Source organism: Dermochelys coriacea, chromosome 3, assembly GCF_009764565.3.
Source record: "Dermochelys coriacea isolate rDerCor1 chromosome 3, rDerCor1.pri.v4, whole genome shotgun sequence".
NCBI classification, from domain to species: domain Eukaryota; kingdom Metazoa; phylum Chordata; order Testudines; family Dermochelyidae; genus Dermochelys; species Dermochelys coriacea.
In genome coordinates, this window is record NC_050070.1 from 84,767,222 (window position 1) to 84,786,137 (window position 18,916).

At 41.4% G+C, this 18,916-nt stretch overlaps 1 protein-coding gene across 2 annotated transcripts in view; it reads right to left on the minus strand.

The window, feature by feature from the left end:
* Nucleotides 1-18,916, minus strand: part of AK9 (adenylate kinase 9) — a 217,787-nt gene that overhangs the window by 102,868 nt on the left and 96,003 nt on the right. The window contains exons 21-24 of one of the 2 annotated variants that reach the window (XM_038394087.2): nt 4,230-4,322; nt 3,487-3,693; nt 2,153-2,277; nt 255-467 (exon numbers count right to left, since the gene is read on the minus strand). In XM_038394087.2, coding sequence (XP_038250015.1) covers nt 255-467; nt 2,153-2,277; nt 3,487-3,693; nt 4,230-4,322 — 638 coding nt within the window. Of the gene's footprint in view, nt 1-254; nt 468-2,149; nt 2,278-3,486; nt 3,694-4,229; nt 4,323-18,916 lie in introns of both variants that reach the window. The other variant, XM_043510793.1, reaches the window with a different exon arrangement.

The window sequence follows — 18,916 nt, forward strand, 5'->3', positions numbered from 1 at the left end:
AAAGGTGATTACCCTTCCCTTTATATTTATGACACCTCCTTTGTTCATAACCTTTATTTACTGTGTTGGGCCTACATTTAGATTGTAAACTCATTGGGGAGGGGGCACATCTTTCTTGTTTCTGTGAAGTGCCTAGTACACTTGCAGCAACACAGAAACAACAACAAAAATAATTGTAATGAAGGATGGAAAATTATGTGTAATATTAACCTCTTATTAACAATCTATTTTAAATAGTTTTAACATTTTCTCACTTGTAATGGTTCCTTGTGAGCCACATACTCCTCAGGGTTCTCCAAAAACTTTTCTCTGGATGCAGGACTTGAAAAATAGTAAAATTTTTCTCTATATATAGCTCCATGTTCAGCAATCCCTGGGAAAAGGACAAAGTTCTCCTTCAGACTCACTGGACAAAAGTGTTTGGTGTCTCCCATATGTCTCTTCTTTTCATTAATTTTATCTTCATCCTGAAAATACACAATGGTTTTAGAGAAAATTGTTAAGTCGTCTTTGGATCAAGTAGAAAAACATTATATATAAAATATTCTGTACACATACTTCCCATTTCAAGTGCATTACAGTACATTACTTTCAGAGACAGTGATAAAGAAAAGCTCCAGATGTAAACACTCCCTTGAACTCTAGGGCATTTGAAATCCAGACCCTATTCAAACTTTACATCTTACACTCATTCCTAATTACAAATGTTTGACTACAGAGTACTCTAAATACTTACTGCTAAATTTACAAACTAGCTCCCAGACAATCTCCAAATTTGTGTGCGCAAATTTTGCATATGTACCAATTTGAAAATACAATATTTATACTCAATTCAGATAATTGCTTATCTACTTGAATATACGTGGAATTATGAGTAACTATGTGAATGCACATGTAATATTTACATGTACTAATTTGTGAGGGCAAGGTAATGTTATGCTGGAAGGTATTAATGAAGCAGGTCTTTTACCTATAGACAGTCAAACTTAGTTAAATCTTATGGGTATGCTATGCACCCTTTTATCAGGCTAAATGGAAAGAAGGAGCAATTAAATCCCCTTTATGCGGTGACAGATAGAAACTAGGAGGTTACTGCACAAGACACTAGGCCACATGGCAAAGCCCGAGCAGAGAAACTATATGCTCTGAGGGGTTTCCCTGGGACTGGTTGCAAACGTAGAGACTCGGGTATTGTTTTTGCAAGCTAGGTGTGTTTCAGAGAAGAAGTACAGACAGTGAGAGAAGCAATTGTGAGCACAGCCTTCAGAGGGAGCTGAGACACAATGCTCTGTGGGGCAGTGGACTACTCGGGAAGGCAGGCCTAAAAATTGTGAGCAAGGAAATTTGCCAGTTGTTGTTTCTATTGTGTTCAGGGAAACAGGACTTTCTATACATTCTCTGTAAATAAACAGGATTGCACCAAAGAAATACCTGACTTATACCATCAGTTTCTCCTCCTAACAATCAAAAATGGCAAGGCTCTGAAAACTGGCTAACCTCTTAGGCCAAAAGAGACAACAAAAATAAACTACTTTAAATGTGGCCCTTAATAATACTGCCAAAATATCTTATAAAATAGTTGGTGGTTCTGAAAACAAACAAATAGTAAGGCAGGCACTCCCCTATATAATTAGCAGAATATGACTGTGCTATATATTGGAATAATACAGGGAAAAGGAATGATACTTATACTTAGCACTCACATAGCATTTCATGTCTTCAAGAGCTGATCAGACAGAAGGCAGAATTTCCCACAACTTCTAGCTTATCCAAAATATATAGGTCCATCACAAAAGCAGTTACAGAAAGTCATTCAGAAATTAGGCCACATGGTGGATCTGCATGCTGATATACACCCCTCCCCGCATCATCTGGGGATACTGGCTATGCACACTCTCCTTACAAGCACAGAATATTTGTGCTCTCTGCTTGGTGGAACAACACCATTGCCAGCAGAATTCAGGAGTACAATGAAATTGCTTTAGCAATTTATGAGTGTACACATTCTATGGACATTTTTGTCGGATGTTGAATTTGGATCAAAAATATTTAGGCACACAGCTTAATAAATCTGCTTTGTCTGAGGTTAAACTCAAACCAAAAATGAGTCAGAGTAAAATGATAAACTAACAAAGCCAGTATTGCTCACTTCTTCATCATTTTCTTCTTGCTCTTCCTCTTCTAATTCTTCATCAGCCTCCCCTTCTGCCTGCAAGTCATCTGCTTCTTCATCTAGATCTTCTGCAGATATTTCCCAGCCATAATATTTAAAAGGTTCTAAAAAAAGTTAGCATTTTTTCATTTCAATTATTGTCAAAAAGTGTTCAAGTCATGCTTACATTTTTATTTCTGCCCCCTGAAAATATACAAAACATGCAAGACCACAAATAAATTGTGCCAGGTATGTTTTTCCATTTTTTTAATCCTTGAAGTGTACATAACACATCTCCTACTCAGAGCACATATTGTTTTCTTGACAAAATGAATGTCCCCTTGTTTGTATTGTAAATAAAGATGCAATAGTATTTTTAACAGGAACTTGCTATTACACAGAGATTAGAAGTAAAACTGAAGAGAACTGCATTACTGTTTGTAATATTTTTATGTTTAATTTTGGCGAAATCCCTCAGAACAAGGATCAGTCAAATTTTATCTGACAGAATAAATGAATTTGTAATTGATGTGGGTTAATCAAACACTTGAACCAGATTTGTAGCAGAGGTTTATTATTATTATTAATTAATTATTATTATTATTCATCTAGCACTCAAAAATGTGATAGATACCTCAGTGCACACAGGGAAGAAATGGTCCTGTTACTAAATGTTTACTGCAGATGGATGGACCCTTACATTCATTCAGAGTCCCATTGACTTTAATAGAATTTACACACAAGTGGACCTTATATGAGGCATGTCACACAAGATGTGTGCACACACAGGACAGCTGTGCATGTCCTGTTACAGGTATTCTGGCATAAATAGCCAAAGCAAAAATGGTGGGAAAGGGATGGATGTAAAAGAAAAATGTTTAAGAGCTGTTATGTACATATTTTCATGATTTCTTTTATAGAAATTATTCATCTCTTCCCATGTGTCTTGATGCTTAACCTGCTTGCTATCCCCCTTCTAATCAGGGCCAGCTCTAGGTTTTTTGCCGCTCCAAGCAAAAAATTTGCCACCCCAAGGTCCGAGAGCGCAACTCCAAGCAAAAAAAAAAAAAAAAAAAAAAAAAAAAAAAAAAAAAGGATGGCCAGAATGCTACCCCTGGAATTGTGCCATCTCAAGCATGTGCTTGCTTTGCTGGCGCTTAGAGCCGGTCCTGCTTCTAATTCCCAGTTCCTCCATTGAATACAATAAGCCCCTCCTTCCACTCCACACCACAGATTTAGGACTAAGTAAAAAAAACAACAATCCCTCTCATTTTCACACTACAAATTCCTCTCTATGCCGGTCAAATGTGAAACTTATAAACAGCATTACTTACTTTCCATCACCAGGACAATTTGATTAAGCAGTGTTTCTGGAGTTTGCCCAGCAATCTCTAAATCAGCAATCTGAATTAAAGATGAATCATTGATTCCTGGCTCTAGTATTTGCCAGTTGTGCATGAATAGCTTAATCTTCTCTTTAAACGGCTCAATTTCTGGTACATCTGGGAAACCATCCTCTGGAAACTCAGGTAACATGATTTCTGAACAAATCAAAATGATTTTGACTGGAAAATGCATCTTTAAAGATTTTGCATTTTAAAAGTTATCCTATCATACTTTATAAAATAATTTTAACTTCCCTTAAACCTATGTGGCAGTTTTGACATATTCTGCCTCTTTATGTGATTTACTCCAAGCACAAATTTCTTTTATTGTTGTCCTAGGAGCACATTTTGCAGTGCAAGTTCATTACATTGGGTTGCTGTATATTGATACTTTTCAAAATAGACAAGGAGACAGAAAGAGGTCCAATTAATTAAATTTGCATGTGGTTATTTACTGACCTAGCATACAAATTTGAGACCATGACCTTTTCATTACATTTCTGCAAAACAAAAAAATGTACATGTAATTAAAAAGCCTGATGCATTCATCTACAAACAATTTTTGGCAGCTTAAGGAAATTGTCATGCATCAAATAGAATATACCAGTGTTGGAAGGAACATATTATACAAAGAAAAGAAAGCTGGACTATATTTGCTTGAAAGAGAAAACAGGAAAGATTTCATGTCTAACCTGGTTCAGGTTTAGCTTCCACAACCCCTTTGGTGTGATCAGGTTGTACCTGAGGTATTACTTCTGTTTCAAGTGGAGGGTTGTCTCCTGATTCTATAAGCACAAATACAATTAATTCAGCTACTACTACTAACTTCTATTTCTCCTGCACCTTCCAGGTGAGGGTCTTAAAATGATTTACAGACATTAATGAATTAAGCTTCCTAACACTCCTGTGAGTAGAAGGGTTGAGGAGATGGATGATACCTTGAAAGACAACAAAGATATTTCAAAACCAAAATCTTCAAAGATCTGAAGTACAGAGCTGCAGAGACAACAGTGATTTTGCAAACAAAAATAAGAAAGCACCTTAATATAGGCACGAACGTGCTGAAGCATAGCATCAAAGAACCAAATGACAGGTTCTGAAGCACTGCAAACACTCAGCCTGAAGCAAAGTGCTGAGGAAAAGATTCTAAAGTACCTAACCCAGTAATTCTCAAAAAGATTAGGACTGGAATATTTCGAGAACTATTATTACCTATGCAACTGTGGTACACACAGAAGTTAACGTCCACATTTTTTATTTGGATGTCTCAGTTTTTGGGTGCGCAATTCTGAATATCTAAGGCCTGATTTTCAGAGATGGTGAGCACATACATACTCCAGTTAAAATCAGAGGGAACTCTGGGTGCTCAACGCCTTTGAAATCACATTCTATTTGTCCAGAGAATTGGAACCTAAGTGACACACCCAAGATCACAAACTAAGTCTGTGGCACAGCTGGAATACAAAATCCATCTCTTTTGTGCTTCAACCATGTGCTTCAAACACTAAACTATGCTTCCTCTAAGAGAAAGGAACTGATCTTACCAATTATTCATTACCATAAATGTATTGGGATCTTGTTGAAATTATTATTATTTATGCACGGTATTACCACAACACTAATTTAACTATAAATTCCTTTATTAAATCCAAAGGCTGAATAGTATTTATACAATTGCTCTAAACATGACTAAGAAGCCTAAATGATAACCAATTTACTACATCCAAACAGAAAAGAAGTACTTGTGGCACCTTAGAGACTAACAAATTTATTAGAGCATAAGCTTTTGTGAGCTACAGCTCACTTCATCGGATGCATTTGGTGGAAAAAACAGAGGAGAGATTTATATACACACACACAGAGAACATGAAACAATGGGTTTATCATACACACTGTAAGGAGAGTGATCACTTAAGATAAGCCATCACCAACAGCAGGGGGGGGAAAGGAGGAAAACCTTTCATGGTGACAAGCAGGTAGGCTAATTCCAGCAGTTAACAAGAATATCAGAGGAACAGTGGGGGGTGGGGTGGGAGGGAGAAATACCATGGGGAAATAGTTTTACTTTGTGTAATGACTCATCCATTCCCAGTCTCTATTCAAGCCTAAGTTAATTGTATCCAGTTTGCAAATTAATTCCAATTCAGCAGTCTCTCCTTGGAGTCTGTTTTTGAAGCTTTTTTGTTGAAGTATAGCCACTCTTAGGTCTGTGATCGAGTGACCAGAGAGATTGAAGTGTTCTCCAACTGGTTTTTGAATTTTATAATTCTTGACGTCTGATTTGTGTCCATTCATTCTTTTACGTAGAGACTGTCCAGTTTGGCCAATGTACATGGCAGAGGGGCAAGAGTACCCAGAAGTCACCTACTACAGGACAGGCCCAACATAGAAAACAACAGAACGCCACTAGCCATCACCTTCAGCCCCCAACTAAAACCTCTCCAACGCATCATCAAGGATCTACAACCTATCCTGAAGGACGAGCCATCACCCTCTCAGATCTTGGGAGACAGACCAGTCCTTGCTTACAGACAGCCCCCCAATCTGAAGCAAATACTCACCAGCAACCACACACCACACAACAGAACCACTAACCCAGGAACCTATCCTTGCAACAAAGCCCGTTGCCAACTCTGTCCACATATCTATTCAGGGGATACCATCATAGGGCCTAATCACATCAGCCACAATATCAGAGGCTCGTTCACCTGCGCATCTACCAATGTGATATATGCCATCATGTGCCAGCAATGCCCCTCTGCCATGTACATTGGCCAAACTGGACAGTCTCTACGTAAAAGAATGAATGGACACAAATCAGACGTCAAGAATTATAAAATTCAAAAACCAGTTGGAGAACACTTCAATCTCTCTGGTCACTCGATCACAGACCTAAGAGTGGCTATACTTCAACAAAAAAGCTTCAAAAACAGACTCCAAGGAGAGACTGTTGAATTGGAATTAATTTGCAAACTGGATACAATTAACTTAGGCTTGAATAGAGACTGGGAATGGATGAGTCATTACACAAAGTAAAACTATTTCCCCATGGTATTTCTCCCTCCCACCCCACCCCCCACTGTTCCTCTGATATTCTTGTTAACTGCTGGAATTAGCCTACCTGCTTGTCACCATGAAAGGTTTTCCTCCTTTCCCCCCCTGCTGTTGGTGATGGCTTATTTTAAGTGATCACTCTCCTTACAGTGTGTATGATAAACCCATTGTTTCATGTTCTCTGTGTGTGTGTGTGTATATAAATCTCTCCTCTGTTTTTTCCACCAAATGCATCCGATGAAGTGAGCTGTAGCTCACGAAAGCTTATGCTCTAATAAATTTGTTAGTCTATAAGGTGCCACAAGTACTCCTTTTCTTTTTGCGAATACAGACTAACACGGCTGCTACTCTGAAACCTACATCCAAACAGTAACAGAACATTTATAAGCATTTGATCAAGATATGTACAAACAGGCTAACCCGGGGTGCCTAGACTACTTATTGGTCGGCTCCGATTTGATCAGGCTGGTATTAGCAATGAAACCTGTAAGAGTTTACCTTTTTATACCCTTCAACAAACAAGTAATGTCATTACCAATTCTCAGAACATACCTGTGGCCAGATGAAGGAGTTTCTTATATAGCAGTAATTTACTGCACCTGGTACCTAGCTAACCATGTTTTATTTCTATTACTTTAGCCCAAAGCTTAAATAATGCTAGTATTTTGAAGGGTCACCACAAATTTAACACAACTTTATGCAAGACCCATCTTGCATAAAGTACATCTCAGTTATGTCGTATCTACTACATAAGCATATTTCCATAAAGAATATGGCGTGTAACATCACAGTATGTATGTAGAAATTCTACATAGTATTCCCTGCATTTGCTACAGAGAGGTGCAAAAAACAACTCTATCCCAAGTCTTCTTTTTCATGATTTCATTCTTTTTGGTTCCATGCTTGGGGACTATTGCTCATGCTAATATCCCAACTCAATTTAAAAACATAGTTCACCCAAATCTAATGCAGGTGTTTATTCCTACAAATCAATTTAGAGGTGATCTGTTATGTCCTCAGAAGTGATTTGGTCATAAATAAATAAATAAAAATAATAAAATAATAATAACAACAACAATAACAAAAATAAGAATGTGCCACAGTAATTACATAAATTATGCATTACTATACATACATTCAAAAGTACAGAAACAAGCATTGGAGAGCCACTGTCAACTTAAAAGAACAAACACACGGTTTCCCCCCTTACTTATATTATTAACAACAACTTAGAAATCTCAAAGTGAAATCTTGTAAAACTAGAGAATTACAGATCAAATTTGAAAATAACTTGTTTTCAAATGCTAATTCCTATGCAGATGAAGGTAGTTGACGACACATCTTGGTACTTTTTGTTCACATGAACCAGCATGGGTGACACCACCATAATGCATTGCTCTGGGAGACATGCACACTGTTACCCAATTAATCAATAGGAACCAGAAGTGAGGAGAGTGCCCAGATGTTGGATGAGGACCTACTTCTGCAAACAGGATACTGAAGAATTTGCATGAGACCTGAAGATCTCCCTACATTTCAGAATTTCCCAAAGAGCAGCTCTTGTACTCCTAGAGAAATCCTGCAGGTGGCAGTAGCTCATGTCTAGCATGCTTCCATAGTCTCTTTGAGTATCTGTATGCTCCCATCTGTCCCTAGAATTTTGATGTTTATGAGAGTCTTCAGAACACACACACTTTTGCAGATATAGGCATGTCAAGGGCATGGTGGGAGAATAGCTACAATGGCCAATCATTCTAACTGTGTGTGTATTTTATCTGTGCAGGTGAAATATAGGCAGAGTGCCTCAAATTTGAGAGCACGTATGTATGTCTTGGTCTTGGCAACCATTGACCCAAACTGGATCATGGTATATGTGTAAGGTCTAATCAGGTGCCTGATAAATCTGCATATGGCTGATGAGCCCAATTCGAGAGTGGCACAGCTTGTTACAAATTTCATAGATCCTTGTGTTATCTGAGTTAGAGTCCAAGATTATAGCATGCTGTTTTCTTCTTCCTTGCTTTTCTTCCATCTTTGGGATCAAAGCCACTTCATGCTGAGCTTCACCCAGTGCCAGATATTCTCTCTTAATGAATGGGATTCTGCGCACTCCTCCAAGCTTTCTATACTGATGTTGAACATATTCATATAATAATTTTTGCACATCATGACCCCACCATAAAGGGTGAGCCCACTTTCTAGAGCCACCCCAAATCTCGCTGTACAAAATATCCTTAGGGATATGGCCTCCTCCCATTCTCCTGACATCACTGAGCCATCACAACCTCCTCTTTTGAGAGTGATTTCTAAGTGTCAGTCCTGCATGCTCCAGTACCTCTGTGTTGGGTTTATTGTCTTCCTACTTTATTTTCAGGATCTTCTGCAGGCATCTCATGTGGAAGCTATTCAGTCTCCTGATGTGCCTAGCATACATAGTCCATGCTTCTGAACCATATAGTAGGGATGACAGCACACAAATTTCATAGATTTGCATCTTCACCTTAGTCGATAGTTTGCTGTTATTCCATGCATGTTTCTGTATTAGCCCGAAATTTGTAGCTACTTGTCCAATTCTATTAATCAGTTCAGTCTGAAGGTAAAGATTCCTGCTGATTGTAGAACCCAAGTAACAAAAGCTGTCAACAATGCCAAGAGATTTACCCTCCAGAATGATGTCAGGCACTGGTTCTTCCACCCCTTGGTACATGATCACAGCCTTCTTGAAACTAATTGTCAACCCGAAACTCTTGCATGATGCAGAAAATCTATCCAAGAGATTTTACAGGGAAGAATCACTATCAGCAACAAAGGCTGCATCATCCACAAACAGGAAATCTCTCAGAACCAGCTCTTTCACCTTGGTTTTCGCTCTAAACCTTGTGATGTTGAACAAGCCTCCATCTAGTCTGGTTCAAAGGCAAATGCCATCATCGCTGCCCTTAAATGCATGAAGAATGTATGTATGTATGTGTGAAGGGTTGCCCGTTTGCCTTCCTCCTCACCCTTAAATAGGATTTATATAAGGTGGGAATCCTTTGTTTCCCAAATTGGAACCCCTTCCCTTGTAACTTTCCACTGGAAGGAGTCCCAGGTAATGTTTAGTATCAGGTGACAAGACCACCTGACCTAGTAGTGTCACAGTTACATCCCTGGATGCCTCCCAGGAGGGAGAGAGATTAGTATCTTCATGGTTGTGTTGTTCCTTTCTGATGGCTCAAATTTGATGGCCTGTCATCTGGTGGGATAATCACTTTCAGTAAATTATAACCTTTCCAATGATATCTTACAAGACCTATCTTGCGTAAAGTACATCTCACTTATGTCATATACATAACAAGCATATTTCCATAAAGAAATGGAGTGCAACATCACAGTATGTATACAGAAATTCTACATACTTTTCCATGCATTTGCTACAGAGAAGTGCAAAAAACAACTCCATCCCCCTGGGCAATAGCAGGAATTTAAAGGAACAGGACCCTAGCTGTACCCCAAGCTGGCTGGTCACACACCCTTGTCACTGGGCATATTGACAGTCCAACAGCATAACATCCAAGGGTTCATATTCTGGCCTTCTGTGGGTGTACAGGGGGTAGGAGACTCCATGAGTGAAATCATGACCCAATTAAAGTCAATGCTCTAGCTCAGTCCTCTAGCACACATCCACAAACAGGCAGCCAGAATATAACCCTTAGTATTCAAATATTTTTACTTCATAATACCCAAAGCAATTGCTCTTCATTTCATTTTAAATGCTTAATGGATGTGGGGAGGAAGAAAATTTTGTGAGATAACAGTATTTTATTTTCTACTTCATTTTCCCTTTCCCTCAAAAAAGTCTGATATAGTAGAAACACCTTGGGTGAGGTAACATCTTTTATTTGACCCAACTTCTGTTGGAGAGAGAGAGAGAGAAGGTGGGGGACCAAGCTTCCAAACTTACACAAAGCTTTTCTTCAGGTCAGATATTGCCTCACCCACCTTGTGTGTCCATGGGACCAACACAGCTGCAGCAAAAGATTATATAGTAGAGGTTATTCTCTTTCCCTCAAAAGTCTAGACGTGTTTGGTTCAGAACTGAATGTCACTCCTTCACTTAAGAGTTGATGAAGAACTCCACAAGTACTACAGAAAAGGAGTACTTGTGGCACCTTAGAGACTAACAAATTTATTTGAGCAATTTGTTAGTCTCTAAGGTGCCACAAGTACTCATTTTCTTTTTGCGAATACAGACTAACACGGCTGCTACTCTGAAACAAGTACTACAGGTAATTTTTTCAGAGATACCAGTCACTTAGGGCCTAAGTCTTATTGGAAGTCAATAGGTTCCTAAACCATTTATGTGTTTTTGAAAATTTTATCCTCCTTCCATATCTGAGGCTGAAATGAGAGATTACTTATCTGTACAGTAAGATAAAGGAGGGATTACTTACCTGCAGAGGTACTGTCTCACCACAGTATGTGCATGTACCTATGCACTCTGTACTGGAGACTGTAAACCAGCGTCAGCAAGCCCATGCCTGTGCAGAGAAGCTTATTGTAAAGCTTCAGGTTAAACATTGCCACAGTGTTGTCTGTGAGAACAAATAGGCTTTTCCCACTGACAGGAGATAGGAAGGCCTGACAGGCTAGAAAGACAGCCCTTAGTTCTCTGATGTTTATATGTAGAGAGAGATCTCTGGAGGACCACAAACCCTAAGTTTGGAGGGGACCCAGATGAACACCCGTCCCCCCATCCCAAGGCAGATGAGTTTATCACCAAGGTCAGGAAAGGTTGAGGGCAAACAAAAAGAATGCCGATACAAACATTAAGTGAGTCTGTCCACCAATCTAGAGAAGTCAATACTTGAGATGACACACTGAGGACAGAGTTCAGATGGTGACAGCTCAGCTAATAAGCAGTCTGGTCTGCTGGAATACATATGTGCATGAAGCCTCATACAAATTTCAAGCTGTTGTGTTTGGGTGAACCTTGAGATCTGCAACATGAGATTTAAATTGTCTGGAACCTCAAATTTGGAAGGAAAGCTCTGGTTTGAGTAGAGTCCAACATTGCTCCTATAAATCCTATCCTCATGAAGATGGTCTCTAAAAGAGGGATGGGGATGGAGGCAAAGAAACAAATTGGAGGTTATATCTCACTTCCACAGTGCTTAATGCCCAGCGGTCCAAGAGAATAAATGACCAAGCACTGAAGAAATGGGAAAAGTGGCTTGCGAATATGGGGAAGATGGAAACTGGCATCCTGAAAATTGGCATAGTGTCCTCTAGTGCCCTATCAAAATGCCTGTTTAGCACTCTGTGGGTGTCTAGATGGAACTGGCATTGATGCAGAGCCAAAAGGAGGAGGTGGTCTATGTCTATAACCCCTACTCTTCTTTCTCTGCAGGTCCTGATGAGGAGCAGGGGAGAGTAATGGTAGGTCTGCTGTGGGCAGAAATATATTCTGGACAGGGCCAGAATATAGTATCATCGGGGAAATGGGGGGTGGTGAAATAGCCCCTTCAGAGGCTGCCTGATAGGAGGAGGAAGAGGCCAGCACAGACTGAGGCTGCTCCTCCTCCATTAGCTGTCCAGCTGAGTCCTCCTGAACTGCCTCTTGCTGCTCTGTACTGGGCCTGGCGAGTAGACTATCCACGCCTCTCCAAAGACACAAAGCAAGAGTGCCTCATGTAGGGGAAACCCCATGGGTTCAAAAAGACCAGGGAACCAGTGGGTCCCAATAACCCTCTAGCCACATACTTGATCGTACTCCTGCTAGAGGGTCCCTAGCAGTGCCCTACTAGTGCCCTGGAGAGTAGTAAGACCAACTCTGAGGCTGGGAAACACAGGAGCCAATGTACAATTCAGAAGAGGATGAATCTCCCACTGCTGATCAAGAGGGAGCTGCTCCTGACAGTGCCAGATGCTGATGCCAAGTTAGAGAAGGACATAGAGCAGCCAACATTGCAGGCTTCCCTTTTGATGGTACCCACGGGCATGAAGTCTGAGGTAATGGAGGTTGTGGTACTGAGTGCTGCACTGATGCTGATGGCACCCCTCTGTCTGTTTGTACTGAGAGCATGGTCTCCTGCACAGCCAGATATACCTGTACCAAGAGGCACAGCTGATCTCTGACTGCTGAAAACACCTACAGCATGGTTGGTACCAAGATGGTCTCGGGATGGTACGATGCTGCAGATGTGGAAAGTACACCCTCAGGCCCCAGACTTGATGGTACCTGCCTCAGTGCCATCGTAAACAGTGCTGGTTTCTGCGGTGCCAGAGAAGAGGAATGCTAGGGTTTTGACTGCAGTCCAGTCTTACCCCTATGCCTAGAGGATTTGATGCTAGCAAGCTTCCTCTCTCTGTGGTCTGCTTAGAGGTCTTATGCCTCTTTTTAGGCACTGCAGATAGTGATTGGTGCCAGGTCTTGGGCAACATGGGAGGCGCACTCCTAACTGATCCCCAGGCACTCGGTGCAGAGTCTGAATGGCTGGATTCTGATGGAGGCCTCAGAGCTGCTTCCAAGAGCAAAAACTTTAGCCTGGCTTCCCTATCTTTCCTTGATTTATGCTTAAGGTTTTTGAAGATATGACAATTATCCCAAATATGACCTTCCCGTAAACACTACAAGCACCTTGAGTGTGGGTCGCTCATGGCCATTGGCCTAGTCCTAGTGCAAGAGAGACAGGATTTGATGTACAATGACCAAAGCATTCCTCGGCACCAAGAAACAGAATAACCCCAAACTAGGCCCCCAAAAAAGAAACTAGTGCAAGGTTCTCTGCTTGTAGATTGGTGACTGGGTCTAGTTCTGTTCAATATCTTCATCAATTATTTGATAATGGTATAGAGATCCATTTAGGTAATCTTTGTGTAAAGATAGTGGAGCCTATAGAACATTCCATAGTGGAAAAGAAATGCCTCAGAGATTTTCTGAAAGGCTTATTTCTGTTGAAGTAGAATGCTAGTGCATGCCTGACATCTAGGGTATGTAATACTGAGTCCTGCGTGTTCCCATGAGGTTTAGGGAAGAATGAGGGAAGATGGATTGGTTGATTTATGTGGAAGGAGGAAGATACTTTAAGTATAAATTTAGGGTGGGGTCTTAGTGTGACCTTGTTCTTGAAAAAGATGGTGTAAAGTGGGTGTGCGATGAGGGCTCCTAACTCACCCACTCAGTGGGTTGATATGATAGTCACTAAGAATGCCACCTTTATCGACAGATATATCAGACATCAAATGGTGGTCCGGTGAGGCAGCATAAAACTAATTTCAAATCCCCAGGTGGAATAGGTATGCACACTTCAGGGTAAACATTCTTGATACCCTTAAGGAAACATTTGGTGATCAGATGAATGAATATCCATGTCCCATTGATCTTGTGGTGAATACTGTCTCACATGACCTTCTCATAAACAAACTAGGGAAATGCAACCTAGATAGAGCTACTATAAGGTGTGTGCAAAACTGTTTGGAAAACCACGCCCAGAGAGTAGTTATCAGTGGTTCACAGTCATGCTGGAAGGGCATAACAAAGGGGGTCCGACAGGGATCAGTTCTGGGTCCGGTTCTGTTCAATATCTTCATCAATGATTTGATAATGGTATAGAGAGTACACTTAAGAAGTTTGTGGATGATACCAACCTGGGAGGGGTTGCAAGTGTTTTGGAGGATAGGATTAAAATTCAAAATGATCTGGACAAACTGGAGAAATCGTCTGAAGTAAATAGGATGAAATTCAAGAAGGTCAAATGCAAAAATACTCCACACAGAAAGGAACAATCAGTTGCACACAAAAAAAATGGGAAATGACTGCCTAGTGAGGAGTACTGTGGAAAGGGATCTGGGAGTCATAGTGGACCATAAGGTAAATACGAGTCAACAGTGTGACACTGTTACAAAAAAAGCGAACATCATTCTGGGATGTATTAGCAGGAGTGATGTAAGTAACACGAGAAGTAATTCTTCCGCTCTATTCCACGCTGATTAGGCCTCAACTGAAGTATTGTGTCCAGTTCTGGGCGCCACATTTCAGGAAAGATGTGGACAAATTGGAGAAAGTCCAGAGAAGAGCAACAAAAATGATTCAAGGTCTAGAAAACATGATCTATGAGGGAAGATTGAAAAAATTGGGTTTGTTTAGTCTGGAGAAGAGAAGACTGAAGGGGCCATGATAACAATTTTCAAGTATATAAAAGGTTGTTACAAGGAGGAGGCAGAAAAATTATTATTCTTAACCTCTGAGGATAGGATTAGAAACAATGGGCTTAAATTGCAGCAAGGGAGGTCTAGGTTGGACATTAGAAAAACTTCCTAACTGTCAGGGTGGTTAAGTACTGGAATAAATTGCCTAGGGAGATTGTGGACTCTCCTCCATCATTGGAGTTTTTTAAGAGCAGGTTAGACAAACACCTGTCAGGAATGGTCTAAATAATATAGTCCTGCCATGAATGCAGGGGACTGGACTAGATGACTTCTCGAGGTCCCTTCCAATCCTGTGATTCTATGTACCTTGATTGAGCTAATGGAGAACCCAGATGTCTTTAGTCGCAAGATATAGTCCAATACCAAGGGTAAGGTTGTAGAAACAACACTAGTTTGTTTGTTCTGGCACCATATGTGGAGCCTCTTCCATTTGTGAAGGCAAGTATTATGCATGGTTGTCCTACTATTTAGTAATATGTCCTTAACCTGTTCTGAAGAGGCTAGTTTGTCATGATGGAACCATGTAGGAGCCATGCTTTCAGATGAAGTTATTCTAGGTTCTGGTGGTAAACCCGTCTAGCATCCTGTGATAGAAGGTCTGGCCGAGGTGGAAGAGTGCATGGTGCACATACCACCATCCGCGATAGGCATGAATACCAAGTCTACCTGGGCGACGTTGGGGCTATCAATATACCTTTGACCTTGTTAGTATATATTTTGTGTATCACCCTCGATAACAGGAGAATTGGGGGGGGAACACGTATAAACAGGTGTGCATCCCATTTGAGGAGGAAGGCATCCTCCAGGGATTGGGGCCCCAAATCTGTTCTTGAGCAGGATTGTGGACATTTGTAGGTCTGAGATGTTGCAAAGCAGTCGATGAATGGGCGATCCCAATGTCTGAATGTTTTATAGAATCATGCTGTTTAGGTCCCATTTGTGATCCTGGAAAAATTCTTTGCTCAGCATTTCTGCTGTAGTATTTTGATGACCTGGGAGGTACAAGGCTGAGATGTTGATACTGTGCTGGATACACCAGTTCCATAGTTTCATGGCTTCAGAGCATAGGGAATGTGAACGTGCCCCTCTCTGTCTGTTTATATAAAACATGCAGGCAATGTTGTCCATCATTACCCATATATTCTCATTCCTGATCAGTGCCGGGAAGTGCAAGTACACTTGCGAACTGTGTGCAGTTCTAAGAGGTTTATGTGTAACAGTCACAGAAGGAGACCACCTGCTTTGGATCGTGATGGTGTTGTAGATGATCAAGGAGGCATCAGCTGTGATTAGCATTGAAGGTGGAATCTGGGTGAAAGGGACTCCCATGCACATGTTGTTGGATTGCATCCACCAATGTAGAGAGTCTTTGATTTTGATAGGTATTGCAAGGCATCTGTTTAGGTTGTGGTATACAGATGGTGGAAGTTGTGGCATATAGATGGTTTTTAGCCAGCCCGGAAGACAATACATGTGAAGATGTGCATGTCATACCACAAATGTGGTTGCTGCCTTCTGTCTTAATAGTTGGTTGGTTAGAGTGATGAACCTGTTCGTTGGTAATGACAGTCTGGCTTCCAGAGAGTTGAGATGTGCCCCGATGAAGTCTAACTTCTGTATGGGATTTACAGTTGATTTTTGTATGTTTATCTGTAAACCCAGTCTCAGGAAGAGGTCAAGTGTCCTGTGAGTAATGTCAACAGCGTCTGTCCAAGTAGGAGCTTTTAATAGACAATCATCCAGGTAGGGGAATATTATTATACCTTGTTTGTGGAGATTTACTGCCACCATGCTAGAATTTGGGAGAATACTTGCAGTGCAATTGAGAGACTGAAAGGCAGAACTTTGTATTGGTAATGTTCTGTTTCCAGAGTAAATCTGAGAAACCTCCTATGAGCAGGGTGTATGGTTATGTGAAAATAGACATCTTGCAGGTTGAGGGCTGAAAAACAGTTCCCTTGTTCTAGTGCTGGTATTATTGTTGCTAGTGTGACCATCCAGAACCATTGGACCATTACAAATCTGTTGAGTTTTCTCAGGTCTAGAATAGGCCTCCACCCTCCATTCTTTTTCTGGGTTAAGTAGTAGTAGGAATAAAAGCCCTTCCCTCTGTATTGAGACAGTACTGGTTCTGTGGTGCCCAGATGTAGTAGATAGTTTACTTTCTGCCATAGAAATTGTTCGTGAGAAGGGTCCCTGAAGAGAGATGGAGAGGGAGGGTGGGTAGGGGGTATGGAGATGAACGGTATTGCATAGCCTGTATGGATTATTTCTAGGACCCATTTATCTGTGGTGATGGAAGTCCACACCGAATAGAAAGGGATCAAATGTTGGCCAAAACAGGGGATTGATGATGGCCTCAGTACTGGTGGGTGGGGGAGGTCACTTGGACTCTTGACCAAATCCTCAAAATTGTTGTTTAGCAGAGGATAGCTGAGATGCAGATGATCGCGGTGGAGGTGGTTGATGCCTCAAAGGTCTCTGCCTCTGTCGATGTGTCTCTGTTAATGAGTGTATGGGATGGATCATGTGTGCTGGTAGGGATAATATCTACCCTGTTTTCTTTTGGTTGCGGTTTGTATATCCCCAAGATGTGGAGAGTTGCTTGAGAGTCCTTCAGGGTGTGGAGGGCTTTGTGTATCTTGAAGCAAACAGTTTCTAGCCATCAAAGGGAAGGTCCTCCACTGTGGACTGTACTTCCCTGTGGAAACTGGACAGATGAAGCCATGACACTCAGTGCAGAATAATGGCAGTGGCCATGGATCATGCTGCCGTGTCTGCCACATCTAGGGATGTCTGTAGGGCGGTTCTGGCCAGAAGCTGACCCCTTGTTAAGATGGATTTGAATCGGTTCTTTTTCTCTTCCAAAATATCATTAATAAATTCCACCAGTTTGGAGTAGTTTACATGGCTGTATTTTGCCATCAGTGCTGAATAACTGGCAATTCGAAATTGCAGGGTTGCTGAAGAATAGGTCTTGCCACCAAAAAGGTCTAGTCTTTTCATATGGGGTGGATCTATACTGATGTTGTCAACAGTGCTGGTTGACTGCATTGACGACTAGAGAATTCATGCTGGGTGGGAAAATAAAGAGTCCATCCCTTTTGAGGGGATATAATACTTTTTATAAGCTCTCTTTCAGGGGGTGGTATTGTTGCCAGAGTCTGCCATATGGTTTTGGCTGGTTCCATGAGCACCTCACTTATTGGAAGCACTATTTTTGAAGCCAACAAAATTTGCAGAATGTCCAGCAACTTATGTTGGGACTCTGGGACCTCCTGTAGGGTGTTCTCTAGGCAGTTTGCAACTCTACTGAAGAGTTCTTGAAAATGTTTGAAATTGTCCACAGCTGTGGGTGGTGGAGGCATTAGGCCTCATCTGGGAAAGAGGAGGAAATATTGGCAGGTGGTGCCATGTCCTGTTCCAGTGCTTTCTCTTGTTCTTCAAAGCTCTCCTCAATGGTCTCTGATGGTGCAGCCATAGAGGATGATGGGGGAAATCTCATCCTTTCCCTGTAGGGACTTGGGGGCTTGGGATATTCCCTCCTGTATGCAGTCCAGGGGTCCCAATAAGGCCACTGTGTGGGGAACAGCATAGGTGGAGGCATCCCTACCAGGTCTGGGTATCAGGATTGGGATGAGGTGTCAGCTGTACAAGTGGTCCTAATATAGGAGTAGGCTGGACAGGAGAGAAGTAGTGTGATGAGAAAACACCCTTCTCCTCATTATCCTCCTCCCCACTGGAAAATGGAGGGCCAGCGGTGAAGGAGGTTGGCCTGGATCTGAGTTTACTGGGGATAAGTCTGTGCTGAAGAGCAGGGATTCAGGCATCAATGATACCAATAAGTCCTTATGTTGCAGGAAATGGCATGGTGCCAATGGTTTCGGTGCCAAAATGTTTAGTGCTGATGGCCCTGTTACAGCTGTGGACGTCAGTGCTGTTGCCTGGGTGCTCTGCATTGTTGGAGCAGGTGGTGGCACAATAGGCCACGGGAAGAATCTCAGTGCTGCGTATTTCTGTGGTCATCGATACTGCAACGGAGAAGATGGGCTTTTGTTTGCCTTTCAACTCTGAGTCTACCAATTTGGGTTTGGCAGAAGGTATGTATTAGCAGTGTCAGTGGATCCTGGTGCCT